The sequence below is a fragment of the Pteropus alecto genome, unplaced genomic scaffold, assembly GCF_000325575.1.
Source record: "Pteropus alecto unplaced genomic scaffold, ASM32557v1 scaffold313, whole genome shotgun sequence".
In the NCBI taxonomy this organism is placed as follows: domain Eukaryota; kingdom Metazoa; phylum Chordata; class Mammalia; order Chiroptera; family Pteropodidae; genus Pteropus; species Pteropus alecto.
The window spans coordinates 494,636-508,835 of NW_006434832.1; the positions used below are offsets into that span (position 1 = coordinate 494,636).

General features: G+C 48.6%; 1 protein-coding gene across 1 annotated transcript in view; it reads left to right on the plus strand.

Moving 5' to 3' along the window:
- Positions 1-1,814: 1,814 nt before the first annotated feature.
- CUNH17orf53 (chromosome unknown C17orf53 homolog) overlaps positions 1,815-14,200 on the plus strand; it is a 13,004-nt gene continuing 618 nt past the window's right edge. Inside the window, exons 1-10 of the mRNA XM_015588012.2 lie at positions 1,815-2,073; positions 3,032-3,082; positions 5,549-6,715; positions 8,014-8,097; positions 9,061-9,201; positions 9,817-9,925; positions 10,117-10,202; positions 10,562-10,687; positions 12,022-12,139; positions 13,976-14,090. Of these exons, the coding sequence (XP_015443498.1) occupies positions 2,071-2,073; positions 3,032-3,082; positions 5,549-6,715; positions 8,014-8,097; positions 9,061-9,201; positions 9,817-9,925; positions 10,117-10,202; positions 10,562-10,687; positions 12,022-12,139; positions 13,976-14,067 (1,977 nt within the window). The 5' untranslated portion in view covers positions 1,815-2,070 and the 3' untranslated portion in view covers positions 14,068-14,090. The remainder of the gene's footprint in view (positions 2,074-3,031; positions 3,083-5,548; positions 6,716-8,013; positions 8,098-9,060; positions 9,202-9,816; positions 9,926-10,116; positions 10,203-10,561; positions 10,688-12,021; positions 12,140-13,975; positions 14,091-14,200) is intronic.

Here is a 14,200-nt window from a genome sequence, read left to right on the forward strand (position 1 = left end):
CATATCCTCAAGCCTCATTATTAGAGTTAAGCCCACTAACCTCTCTTCTAAGAGGAGGGAGAGTACCTGGGCCCCATCACCATGGCGACCTGGTTCTTGTCTTTACCTTAAGATGACAGCGTTAGGAAGGAGAAGACATTTGATTTTGGGAAAAATGTAGGTGCTTCCCAATTCCAAAATCACAGACAACCTCCGTACTGCATCCTGCTAGCCCTTTCTAAAATGTCCCAAGTCTACATTTTCCATTTGCTCCAGCCACTGCCCCCACCCCCATCCAGGTTCTAACAGGCAGTAGGAGCAGCAGATGCCAAGTTCATTTAACTTAGAAAGGTGATGGGAGAGAAAGTATAGATCCACCAATGAATGACTGTGAGCCCTTGAGGGAGTCCGTTCCCCATCAGGGCCTCGGTTTCCTAATCTGTAAGTACCTTCCGCCTCACTCTTCATGGGATTTTTGTGAAAACAAAATGAGCTATTGGCTAAAATTGAAAGCTGCAGACCACAGTGTAGATGGGAGTTGTTATTATTCCTCTTGGCCTTTCGGGCTCTGTGATCTCCTGTCATCCAGAGCCCTATTACTGGGTCCCCAGGACTATCCACAGCAGGGCAGGATGAACTGCAGCTGGGACTCCTGTGAGGAGAGGAGGCCCGTAAATGGGAGGTTGGGATTTCTTCCCCCAGCTCAGAAGCACGGAGGCATTGAGGGAATTCCTAACTTGGATAAAAGTTCAGAATCCAGGTTCCCTTTCCCATTGCCATCTAGCCTCTGACATACAACAGGTAAACTAGTCCACATAAAGCTATGATGGAAGCCATAGGGTGCCCAAAGGTAAAGCCAGGCCAGGCCACTCTAGAGAAAGATCCAGGGCTGGCTCAGACCAGATGGTTAAGAACTCGAGTCTGCGACCTTCCTCCTGCCTTTTGAGTTCTCAAAACTATGCAGCCCTAACTGTCATTCTGACTAGACCTGTAGTGACAAGAAAAGAAACTGAGGTAGGAGTGAGGGTCATTAACCATAGCAGGCTTTAGTGACAAAAGCTGGCATTCCCAGGTCACTAGGCCCGTGCCCATTTCTCTGCACAATTCTCCCGGGCTCTATCTTTTGATCTGTGTCTCCCTGACTTGTTTGTGAACTTGAGGGCACAAGGAGTCATTCATTTCTCTGTCCCCAGTACCAAGTATAATAACTGATACAAGGTAGCTGTTGTGTCATTCAATAAATCTATTGTGCATTGTGCTAAGTGCTGGAGATACAAAGTTGAGCAAGCCAGACAGGTCCCTGCCCTCAGGGAACTCATATTCTAGGGAGAAAGATAAACAATAAAGATGTAAATCATGACAATTATAAATTATGGAAAGTGCTGAGAAGGAAATAGTATCGTGGTGGGGGGACGGCTACTACTTGATAGAATAGGTGACAGGGAGGATCTGAGATCTAAGCTGAAACAGGAAGGATGAAAAGAGCCAGACCGTGAACATCTTTGCTTAATAAACACGTATTCCAAGAATAGATGGATAGATTGATGGATGGATGGATAGATGAACAGACAGACAAATCAACAGAGTGGGCTCTGGTGTGAATGAGAGTCACACTCAAATACCCAATCCTTAGTGTGCTTAATGCAAGAGAGGAGAGTGGGCAGGACTGGGCGCAATGGGCCCATGATCTTCAACCTTGCTCTTACCTGGATGCATGTTGAACCACCCAATCGGCCCTAGGGGCCGCTGGGGGGCGACCGAGAGCCCATCCGTTTCCCTTTAAGGCAGGGGTGGAAGACTGGCTAATGAAAAATCCTTTGTGTCGGAGGGAGAGAAATAGGCCCGCCCCTTTAAGAGGGCGGAGACGCAGGAGTGGCGGCGGCTTCGAACGCGACCTAGGGCGCCGGCCCTCAGCTTCCTGGTGACCCTCACTAAGCCACCGCCTGGGTTGCGGACACCTCTCTGACCTCGCCCCAGAGACACTGTCGCCCGTACTCCGACCTTCCCCCGGGCCAAGTGCGAGGCCTCGGCGACCTCTAGAGTTAGGGCCTGCCCGGCTAACCCTTTGGCCGAAGCCCACCCGCCATCGCCATGGTAATACCGCGCCCAGGGCCGCCTGGCCTCCCAGTCCTGGGGCCGGGGAACTGCCTTCCGGGTTCCAGCCCGTCGCTCGTGCGAGCTGTAGGGCCGAGTTAGGGTTTAAATGAGAGCTTGGTGAGGTAGGAGACCTAGGCTCAAGTCTGGGCTGGCATGGACGCGCCGGGAGACCCTGGGAGGGCTCTCTTCACTCACCTCCCTCTGGGACTCAGCTTCCTTCCTGTTGCCTTCTCTCTCTTCTTGGCAAACTTGTTCATCTTTCCCGGTGCGCTCAAACGTCACGCCCCTGAGCTCTTCCCTTCCCCCCAACCTGTCCACTCTGATCCTTGGACGCTTGAGAGTAGGTATTCCTAATTGTAGTACTTACTGCTCTGGCATCTGGGGTTAGGCACAGCCCTTGGCTTTAACACACATCCAAAAGCTGGCCACAGCAGCCCTGCTGCCTAGAAAGAAGGAATTGTGGATTGGGGCACCCTCCTGGGACCCTGGCTTTTAGGCATGGGATTAGGTAGGAGGAAACTACTGTCTTGGCTTTAGAAACAAGGCCACTGTGCTGGACACGCTTGGATTTATGATCGTATCTTATGTTTGACAAAGGTTTCTCAGCCAAACCTTTGGGATATTGCAAAATCCTTAGGCCTATGTGCAGAGTGCTGAATCTGAAGAATGACCCATGTTCCCTTTGGCAGCCTTCCCTTTGCTTCCTCCCCCCTCTTCCAAGATTAATGTAGTTGGACCTGAGTGGATTATTTTACAAGAAAGAATTCAATCATCTAAGTCTTTAAGTAAATACCATCTCTTTTCTCATCCTTTATTCCTCCCCCAACACTAGCAAAAAACAAACCAAAAACAGTACACCTGATGGTCTTGTTAGAATTGGGAAGAAGCAGAATGAGGACAGAATGTACTTGCAAATGGTATTTCTCCAACCTCAATTGCTTTGTTTTCCTTTCAGGCGTGCAGTTTGCAGAAGCTATTTGCTGTGGAAGAGGAGTTTGAAGATGAGGTAAGGAAGTGTTGGTGATCAGAGGAGGTCTTAAGATGTAAACACCCAGGCCCAGAACATTTTGGAGCAGTCTGCCCCGGTCTCCTTCTACTTAATATGTACATCTTTTTTGTCTGTGAGAGGCTGAGAAATGATGAGAAATGCAAACAACCTACTTAACTGTCTTAGAAACAAATAAAAAATCAGAGAGACAAGCTGCCTGATTGTTATACCTTTAAATTATAAGGGCCCTTGTCTGGAAGCTGTGTAGTGTGGATGATTTGATTCTCCTTCTTGATGACATACTTGAGGTGGGAAGAAAGTTTATGGAGAGCCAGGGACAGCATAGTTATTGGATAGCAGGAGGCATGTGGTCACCAGCTGGCTCTGTGAGCCTGGGCAAATTACTTTATTCTCTGGCCTTCTGCAGTATGAGGTGCATTCTTCTGCCTCCAATGCTCTCCCTTTCCTTCTCTCTCCTCAGAAGATGAGGGATTAGACTAGTTTTGAAGCTGGCACATTAGAATCACCCCTGTCGAGGCCCTACCTCACACCAATTAGAAATTCGGGAGGTGAGCTCAGGCAGGAGTATTTCTAACCTCTAGGGGCAGCTGGAGACCACTGAACTAGCGAGCTCCATAGCTCTCTTCCCACCAGATATAGTTTTACCTGAGAAGTCCCAAATTGTGACCTTAGATCCTTTTCAGGAAGAGGTAGGATTTACATGAGTAAAGCCCAAAAAGATAAATTAACATGCTTAGGAATACAACACCAATATACAGGATGATATTTTGGCCCCCAGACTCTAGTCTAACATACATGGAAACTACTAAGATATATTTATAGAATACAATTGCTCTATTTTGTCAGTGATAAGCTATTCAAACCTACTTTTTCTCTCCCAGCACTTGGCTTTAAAAATCACATGTAGAATTTGCCCAGATACCTAATTTGTGCCGAGTATGGTGGTGCATGCTGCATTAGGGACCCTTTGGCAGCCCCAGCTCCATATTCCCCTTCCACTGAGGATTTTGGAACTTGAGCTTTGAAGGGGAAAAATGACTTTCAGATCTCTTAAAAATCAGTCTCTGGCTTGTCTCATTCATTGAGGCCCTAAGACATAGTAACAAGTGCACATGTGGGTTCTAGTCCTGATTCTGTGAAGTTACTTAAGCTTTCTAAGTCTCAGTTTGTGCATCCATAAAACAGGAATAATAACACTACCTATTCATAGGGCTATCGTGAGAATTCATTGAGAGAATTCTGATAAGATGTTTGCATGGTACCTGGCACCCAGTGAAGTTTCAAATATTAGATGTTTTTGTTATCACTTGAGGACTTGATTGTTGTTTTTACAAATAATTCAAAACTGCCAGCTTTGTCAAGGAGATGTGTCCTTGTCTTTGTCTTTCAGCTTGGGAGATGTGTGACTACAGGCTGAAAAGACTGTTAAAGTGACCCTCTTGGGACTTACTAGGTGATGGTAGGACTGCTAGATTGGTAATGAAATTAAGAGTGAAGGAATGTGACAGCTTAAGGGTCCGTTCCATGACCAGTCCCTTTGCCCCTTCCCAGGGCAAATGACATCATGTCTAAGAGTGAACTTTTCCTGAGAAAAGGGATCCATCAACCCGCAGGGTCATCAGGATTTTGCTACAGTAGTTCTGATGTTGATGTTGTTGTTGTTGTTGTTACTATTATTATTATTATTATTACTATTACTATTATTATTGCTAGATCCTAAGGTAGTCATGCTGGAGTATGCTACTCTCCTGATAATGCACAAAGCAGGAAAAAAGCCTTTCTCTAACCCAGACAATCCAGTGTGGCAGCAGGGGGTAGAAGTGGAGGGGACCTTCCTGTCATTTAAATCAGCAGTTCTGCCTCAAAATCACCCTTGGAATAGGTCTGTTGCTCTTGAAGGTGTCAATCTCACTTTGCTTCCCAAGTGGAATCCATACTTAATTTAACTTGCCTGAAAAGCTATATTTAACTTCTGCCAATTAGGCCTCTCTGGCTTACCAAAGGCTGTGTGTGTGGTGGGGGTGAGGAGTGGGCTGAGGACAAGCAGCATGACTAGCTGGACAGATCCCTATTGCACAGGCTGGATACCGGAAAGCTAGTTTTCTTATGACCTTGGTGATTTGTTTGACTCCTTGGTGCCCTGGTACATTTGCTGCTCCCCCAACTGCCACGCTGCCTACCCACCGCCGCCTCCCCCTGCTCCCCCTCCCCCCACACTCAAGATTGAAGAAAGAGAGGGAAGCTACCTGGAGACTTAGCCTGTGAACGTTTCTATTAGAAGCCTGGTGGTGGGCTCATGGGCAGGGTCAAAGATAGTGAGAGACTCCACCATTGCCTTTCATGCCTTGGTTTTCTTGCTTGTGTGTATCTGCACATACATACTCATCACATGACTGAAACAGTAAAAGCAGAGTATTTCTTGATATCCAGATGCCAAGACCCACTGTTTCTGCTGCTTTATAGGATTTCTTGTCTGCTGTGGAGGATGCGGAGAACCAGTTTGCTGGCTTATTGCCTATGAATGCTGGATGCCTCAGACCTGTCCCTTCCAAACCACAAGAGACTGTGCAGGCACAGTCTTCCAGGCAGCTGCCATCATGCCCCACTGCTCCTTCGGAGGATTTGGACCTACCAGCCCTGGGACTCCGCCTTCCTACCTCCAGCATGCTCAGGGCTGTCAGGAGTCCACCTTTCACAGGAACAACCTCCCTAAAGCCTGTCTCAACTTCTGGCAGCTGGATTGGCAGCCAGAGAAGAGTGACACTGACAGAAGCGCTCCAAGAGCCAGCAAGACCCCAGTCCTCAGCATCCCACCCCCTGTTTACCTTTGATACCCAACAGCAGGTGATTGGTGGTTTTGAGGGACCCGAACAAGATGAATTTGATAAGGTCCTGGCAAGCATGGAGCTGGAACTTGGAGTTAGCAGTGAGGCCCCAGGAATCTTGCCCACCTGGCAGCAGGAAGACTCAATATTGGCTAAAAAGGTTTGGGTAGCTGATCAGAGCAGATCTTGCCAAAAGGGGCTCATGCCTGCCAGCCATATAACTGGTATCATGTCAGCCCAGGGTCAGCCTCCGGATCCTGTTGACTGCTGTAGGACTCCACAGCCCCACACAAGTTCTGGTGCCACGGGTAGCCTTCCTATCCCAACTGCCTCGACAGTTCCTGCTCAACACCCCCACTGGGAGGTCTGTCCCAAAGGTCCTCCTCTGCAAGCACCCCAGTCTCTCCAAGCTGCTGGCAGGACTGTTCAGAGCAGCCCTCAAAATCGTGGCCCCAGGCAGCCATTCCAATCTCCAAATGCTTGCATGAGTGGTAAATCTCATTTTCCCGGTCCACGAACTCCCAACTCAAGCTGTTCTACTCCTTCAAGAACTGTCTCTGGATTTCTTCCTCGAGGTTCCTTACAACCCCAAGCTCCAATGTCTTCTGTCGAGTCTCCTGTCAGCACCCCGAAGGGACCCCATTCCTCCCTCTTTCCCCAAGCAGCTCTGCAGACACCCATAGTCACCAACCACCTGGTGCAGCTGGTCACTGCTGCCAACCGGACACCCCAGCAACCCACCCGAACCGCCACCCACACCAAAACACGCCGCTTCCCTGGCCCAGCAGGGATCCTGCCTCACCAGGTGAGTGACAGCTTCTTTCTGTCAGAAGCCAGAGCCATCCAGGACACTGGGGTGGGCAAAGGGGAGAAGCAGAGTTCAGCCTTGTTAAGTCCCAGAATATCTTCACTTCTGGGGGGAGTGAAGGAAGGAAGGAAGGAAGGAAGTGCAGAGGGGTAGGGTCTTCAGAGCTGTGGGAGGATCAAAAGAAGTGGGAGGGCAAAATTGAATGCTTGAAAAACCATATATAAGAGGGGTGCTTAAAGCCCTGGGAACGACAATTTTCATACGTTTGTTGAGCATCTGCTATTGCTAGCACTGGGGCAGGAAGATTTATTCACTCGTATTTGCTAAGGACTTATATGTGTTGGGCAATTTACTTGGAACTGAGAATACAGAGATTAACATAGAAATAGTTCCTGTCCTAAGGAGCTTACAGTGTAGTGGAAGAAGCAAATGCAAACAAATGGTTATACATAAATTGCACAGTGTGAGTAGAGGTCATTCCCTGGATACCAGGAGACACTGGGCAACTTGGGCTTGCTGAATGGACAAGTAGGAGATCACAGGTGCGTGTTTTGGAAGGCTGGGTTCTGAAGGACATTTCAGCAGTGGGAAGACAGGGAAGAGCATGTGCAAAGGCACATAGGTGTAAAAGCAGAATGCTCTCGGAGAGCCACAGAACAGTTGGTGTGTGGGGTCCACCTGGGGAAGCTGGGGCTGCGCTGAGAGTTTGGATTTCAGCAGTAGTGAAAAGACAGGAGCCATCAAATTAGTCTTGGATCAGGTCCCAGATCACTGGACTCTGAGGACCTGGTGTGGTTGTGGCAAATGCATCCTTTTCTTCCCATTTTAAAGGTGTTTGAAACAGTTTCTGCCTATTAGTTGCTCTTTGCTAGCACTTTAAGAGAAATCCAAGGAGGCCATCTGCGTTCCTCCTGGGCTAGATCTCTGTAAGGAAAGATTAGGTCCCTGAGAAGGGACTTGGGGAAAGCTGTCCCTCTGCATATCACAGGCCTCTCTATTCAGGTCATTGCCCCCTCAATGGCCTGAATTTTGTCCTGGGTTTTGCTCCTGGGTAGCCCTGGGTTTTGTGCTTGGGCCAGCTCCGGCTTCCTCACATTCCCAAAATGATCCCCAAAGTGTCTTTTTTTGAGCTGCCAATGAGGCTCCTGAGATTTCGTTAGGAGAGATGTAATATGTGTTAATTGTCCCTGATAGTTTCCTAACTCATTATGTAACCCAGACAAGAAGCTGCACTTGTAAATAACAGCTGCTGAGCTTGCTTTCGCCTTCTCCTTCTCTCTCCCTCACCCTTGTAGCACAGTGGGAAAAATCTGGAGGAGATCATGGTTTCCACGCCCCAGACTCCGACTCATGGTGCTCTGGCAAAATTCCAGACAGAGGTAATGAATTCTGTGCAAATGTTAATTTTCTGGGCATCATTTAAGAGTGAAAGACATCCATCCCTGCGTGTTTCCAGAGTTGAGAATCAGAGTTGATGCTCCTAGGGCTGTTCCCTGGGGTCACACACTAAAGGGCATTTGGGGAAGGCAGTTTGGGGAGATGGCAGTTTTACTGGCATGAAGTGAAGCCTGTCCTGATGTCGGCCAGGTGTTAGCCGATGCCATGGGTCCAGCCTTCTTTCCCATCTAAGAAAGGAAGGTCTGGCTAACTCCATCTTTCCTCAAGAGGAGAGTGGAGTAAGTACTGGGAAATTGTATCTCAGTAACCCTTCTTCTCAGGCTTCTGGAATTAAGCTGAGAAGGATCTGCCTTCATCTGGCCTTTAATGGGTTCCCTTTCGATGCGTAGGATCCAGTCTCCCTCCTCCCTGGAATTCTGGTGACCTGCTCTGCCCTCAGACCCACTTTTTCTTTTAATTCTCTCTAGCAATTTTTCTCTTTGCTGCTGCTCCACAAATCCACTGGTCCATTTCATATCAAAGTAGTAAATACTCATCTGGATCAAAGCATTTTTTTTAATATAAGAAGGTTAATAGTTAAAGCCAGAGGCATCCCAAGTAAAACATGACTGGTTTCAAAATGGCTAAGGCACTCTGGAAACCTATAGAGATATATGGGGGCTCCCTAGTCCTAAGACTTTTTAAGTCTAATACAAGAGACAAGTATGGATAGCCTTTTGCTTTAAAGTCAGGACCTGATTTAGCTATTGCTGCTAAGTGAAAGATATGATATGTGACAAGATTTCACATACCATTTTCTGACCTTGGAGATAAAAAAAAGGAGAGACTGGCCACCATGTTATAGGGAACTCACCCTTTCTCCCACCCCTCCATCCTGCCTCAGGGGAGATCTGTAGCAAGGTGGACTCATTAATACAAGCTCCCGCTCTGCTTTGTGGTACCAGATTGTGACTAGTTCCCAGGCATTAGTGGAGGAGGATTTTGAACGAGGGCCCTGGCTGACCATGAAATCTGCTCTGGGCCTAGATGAGAGAGACCCCACCTGCTTCCTCTATACTTATAGCATCATCATGGTGCTGCGGAAGGTAAGTGTCCTGGGTTCTGACACCCGAAGGGAAGACCATTTCCCCGTCCCCTCCACTAACATACTGCCCTGCTCCACCTTAGGAAAGGGGCTCCTGTTTGCTCCTCTTACCCCAGCAGCATGAAGTTTCTTTGGTCTCTGAGCAGCAGCATGAAGTTTCTTTGGTCGTATCTTCCGCTCACCTGCCTTTTTACTACCATCCACAGTATTGGGCACCGTGGGTATTGGGCAGAAGGAGAGGGTGGGTTATGGGCATGTCTCTGCATGTCTGGGCCCTGGATAGGGTACAGTAAACACAGTGCTACCCCTAGAGTTCCCTAGAGGTCAAGGGTCATGTGCAGATTCACGTTAGTACATACACAAACATATCCCTGCCCGTGGCCTGCTATGATGGAGCTCTATATAGATACATAGAAAAGAAAGGAGGCGGGGGAGAGAAATGAAGGACTGCCAGAGAGATGGGATGAGCCCTTTAAACTGCCCCTTTGCCCTCCACAAGAGAAGATCATCACCACACCTATTCTCTGCCCTCCTCCCCGCCAATTTGCTCTAGCACAATTGGGAACGTTATAGGTGGGACATAGATAGCTCAGCAAATGCCTTTCCTTGTAACCAGGCCGCCCTGAAGCAGCTTCCCGGGAACAAGGTCCCCAACATGGCAGTGATGGTCAAGTCCCTAACTCGGAGCACGATGGACGCCAGTGTGGTTTTCAAGGACCCCACAGGTGAGGAGTCAAGTCCTGGGAGTTTCTGATGAGCGGCCTTGAGATTAGGTGGTGAGGAGGAGTCACCCTCTCCATTTGTAGATGGGAAAATTGAGGCAGTGAGCAGCCTGCTTCCCTTGGTTCTAACCAGGGCCAAAACCAGTCACTGTGCTTCCCTTGACTCTGACTAATGGGCCATTTGGTATTTGCAGGAGAGATGCAAGGCACGGTACATAGATCGCTGCTTGAGACACGCCAGAATGAGCTAAAGCCTGGCTCAGTGCTGCTGCTAAAGCAGGTATAGGGAGCTGCTCTCCACCCCGCCTGCCCTGGAGGAGGCCCCCGAATTGTCTGTGTGACCCCCTTCCCTCCCAGTGCCCAGGCAATGGGTAGCTGGACTGGTGCTGGACCCAGCTTTACTGGAGGTGGGAAAATGCCTGATTCCCATTCTTCAGAGGTGGATGGGGAAGGGGGTTGGGCGGTGAGGGGAAGAGGGTATGGTAAGTAATTCTACTCTGGTACTAGAGCTGGGGCAGGACTGATTTGTGTGACCCTGGTACAGAGGCCACCAACAGAGAGGTACACAAGGACCAGGTGGCCATCTGGCAGTACTTAGTGCTCCATCAGGGCACTGACTTTCCCCTTCCTCAACTCTAGATTGGAGTGTTTTCTCCTTCACTTCGAAACCATTACCTCAATGTGACGCCCAACAACCTGGTCCATATTTACAGCCCAGAGTCTAGGGACAGGAACTTCCTCAAGCTATCTCAGCCCTTCTCCAAGGTAAGAGGAGTGGGATGGAATAGGGACTGCTGGAGCCACTTCCTGCCTGGATCTTATGATTTCTTCCCCTTTGCCATCCTGAGGAGCAGAGGTATAAAGCGGGTAGTTACCCTGAACTTAAGAGAAGCCTTTGGGAACAGGGCTATCTCCTCTTTTCTCTGGTCCAGCCGCCTGCCAGATGGCACAGTAATAGGACCTAGAGGAACAAATAGCTTCTTGGTGATCCCTGAGTGTCTGATGGCAGGCTCGAACATCGGAGAGGATAAGAGTCACTTGAGAACTAAAGTCGAGGGTCTCCCAGGGGATGGTGGCCCTCAGTAAGTGACTGAAGGTCAGATCTGTTACAGGTGGCAGTGCAAAAAACAGTGAGCTACACATGGCTTGTTAGGTGAGCCAGCACTTGTTCTGTGTCTTCCCTCTTGGCCTCCCCTCTGCTAGGTGAGGGGGCACCTCACGGAACTCAGGTGAGGACACCTCCTTTGGGAACTGAGGTAGACTGGGCTTCCAGGCAGCTCTACTCCAGGGTGAGAGTGCAGAGCCTGGCCTTGACTTGGCACACAGTGTCCCTTCTCTGGTCACCCCCACCGTTCCTGGGATCCTGGGCTAGAGACCTGGATCATGTCCCTGCTCTGCTGGTAATTTGTAATGTGATCTTGGGCAAGTCCTGTCCCCTCCCCTGCTGTAAAACGAGTAGATTAGACTTGATGACTTCTAGTCAAGTTACATCTTTAGTCCTGACTTACTACTTCCATTTTCCTCATCTTTCTCTTTAACCTTCCACATTGTCTCAAAAGCACCCCACTTCAAAAAGAACTTTTTTTTTTTTTAATTTCATGTCATCCATACTCATTGAACAAATTGAAATGGTACAGAATAAATCAAAACATCAAACTGACCTCTCCACTCCCATTCCCTAGAGTTAACCATGGTTAATGGTTTATTTACTAGTTTTAATTACCTGTCCATATGTTAGCTAGTTTGGGATTGTTAACAACTAATTTTTAATCCCAGGCTAACTCTTCAACATGTTTCTGAATGGCGTCTTCACTCTCTGTTCCAGTTATATAGATTCTTTAAAATATCAGATACCAACAGAATTAGGAAAGAAAATCGGCCAAAAAAGTTTTTTTGTTTTTTTAATTATCTGCTGTTTTGGCTCTGGCATTTCAGCTCCCTCACCTCAGCATGGGCCTGGGTGACTGGCCTCTGCCACACTCCTCCATCCTATCTTTCCTGAGCCCTGGTATATTCTTTTGAGATTGTCTAGGTGGCAACAGTACTGTCAAAGGGGCTTGAGAGGCACAGGCATTGGTAACTGGATCCTCTGTCTCCAGGGTCCAGGAAGCTTCCATGGCAGCCTCCAGCATAAGACTTCAGAGCCTGGGGAAGGCCTCAGAACAGCACAGAACCCAGAGGCAGAGGCATCCCCCGAGGAAGAGCTCCCAGAAGCAGGTAAGGCAATCGGCCTACCCAGGAGCAAAAGAGGTTCTCCATCTATTTCCTCTTGAATAGCTCAGCCAGATTCTTCTGGCTGCATCTTGTTCCTCCTTCTGTGGATCTTTAGATCTTATGGAATCTTACAGAAATCAAATGTGGTGTCTTCTCTGGTAAGGCTACAGGCCACAAACTAATTAACAGTGTGATAGGGGCCATATAAAGTGTGATCTGCTGGTCTTCCCCATTTCCATGTCATGTGCTGTTAGCTGTTAGGAGATGGACTGACATCATCCTTGTGCCACACCTTGAGTCTTCTGTGGGCTGATGGCCAGAACATAGAGACAGATTTCCCTATCATGACTAAGCTCAGAGGCCCTCAAGGCAGTGCCGAGTAGTCTAACACCCATGTAGTTAGGATGGGACCAGGATACAGACCTGAGAGGCCCAAATACAGACCTCTTAGGGGAACTTATTCCTCAGGAGGCAGCTTCACCCAGGTGGAGCCAACACAGTCCCAGTCTGGTCCTTAGCTTTTTGATTCCATAAATTCAACCCTTGAAAGTAAGCTTGATGACAAGCCAAACCATCAGAAGGTTGCTGGTGGTCATGGAATAAGAGTGAGGAGAATTGCCTATAGAATATTGAGGCTAGTGTCACATCTCCACCCTAGGGACAGACCTGCCAAGCATGCAGCTGCAAGTGGTGGCTAGACAGGGCTCAGAGACACAAATACTAATTTTTACTCTGGTCCCCAGTTTCCTGACTGCTCATTTCCCTTCATTTAGCATAGTGATTCTCCAAGCAGTCATAGTGTAGCTGATGAGGGGCAACTTTTTTTGTTACATTGTTACAGTCAAATTCCAGTCCTACTTCCCTGAGAACAGTGCTGGTCACCTTATTTCCATTTTCAGTGCCCCCAAACTGACGTTATCCTTCCAGCAGCAATGTTTATCAAGTGCTCTGTGTCAGACTGGGAGCTGGCTCTGCGGGTTGAGTTTCCAGTCTGACTTATACAGCTGCCTGATTCCAACCATTAAGTGGGAGTTTTCTAGTTGGAAGCTATGGCTATGGCATCACATGAACCTGAGTATGCTCACCCTGGGCAAGTGCTTTGACCTCTTTGAACCCTGTTCTTTCAGGTAAAGTGGGGAACTGCCACAAGATGCCCTATGAAGGGGTACTGTGAAATGTAAATGAACTGATGAGTATAACCTGTATGGCCCTGTGCCTGGCACAGAGCAAGCACTCAGTAAGTGTTAGCTAATATTGTTAATAATAGGAGCAATAGGGATTACTGAAGTCAACCTGGTTTCCAAATTCTCAGACATAAGCACCCCATCTGAGAACCACAGTCAGGATCTGTTGCTTTCATTCCCTACGCCCACAGGGGCACTTTGGGGAAGGGGATAGTGTCATCTCCCAGTCTTCACATGAGAAACCAGATTAACGAACCATGTGATTCTGAATGCATCTAATGGCTTTCCCCAGCCTCATTTCTCCCTCTGTCCAATGAGGAGGTTGCACAGGGGACCTCTGAAACCTTTCTGCTCAGGCACTGCCTCTGGATAGAAGGAAAAGAACCATCGAGGCCCAAAGAGAATCTCTTTCTCAGCAGAATGGCCTGGGCATTTTGCTCCTGCCTCTTATTGTGTGTGGGTATGTAAGGAGCAGAGGGAAAATGGAGGTCAGGCCAGGCTCAGGCCTATTGGCCCGAGCAACGTTGCCCAGGGAGAGCCACCTCCCAACTGTTCAGCCAGGTGCAGGCCCTGCTATAGAGAAGGAGACTTGGACTGGAGTCACATGGGACACTAATGTCACTCAGTCTTTCTACCCTCTCTATCCCCACTGCAGATGACCTGGATGGACTCCTGAGTGAGCTCCCTGAGGATTTCTTCTGTGGGACCAGCAGCTGGGACTGCCCCGAGACTGGGCACCCACCATGAGCAGGCAGCCTCTGAGCACTCAGGCAAGGCTCTAGTTTTGTCTGATCATGCCCAAGGGAGAGGAAGACCAGCATGATTGCAGAATAGGCAAAGCTCGGGACTTCTTTGGTAGCTTCCATCCTGGACTCTTTCC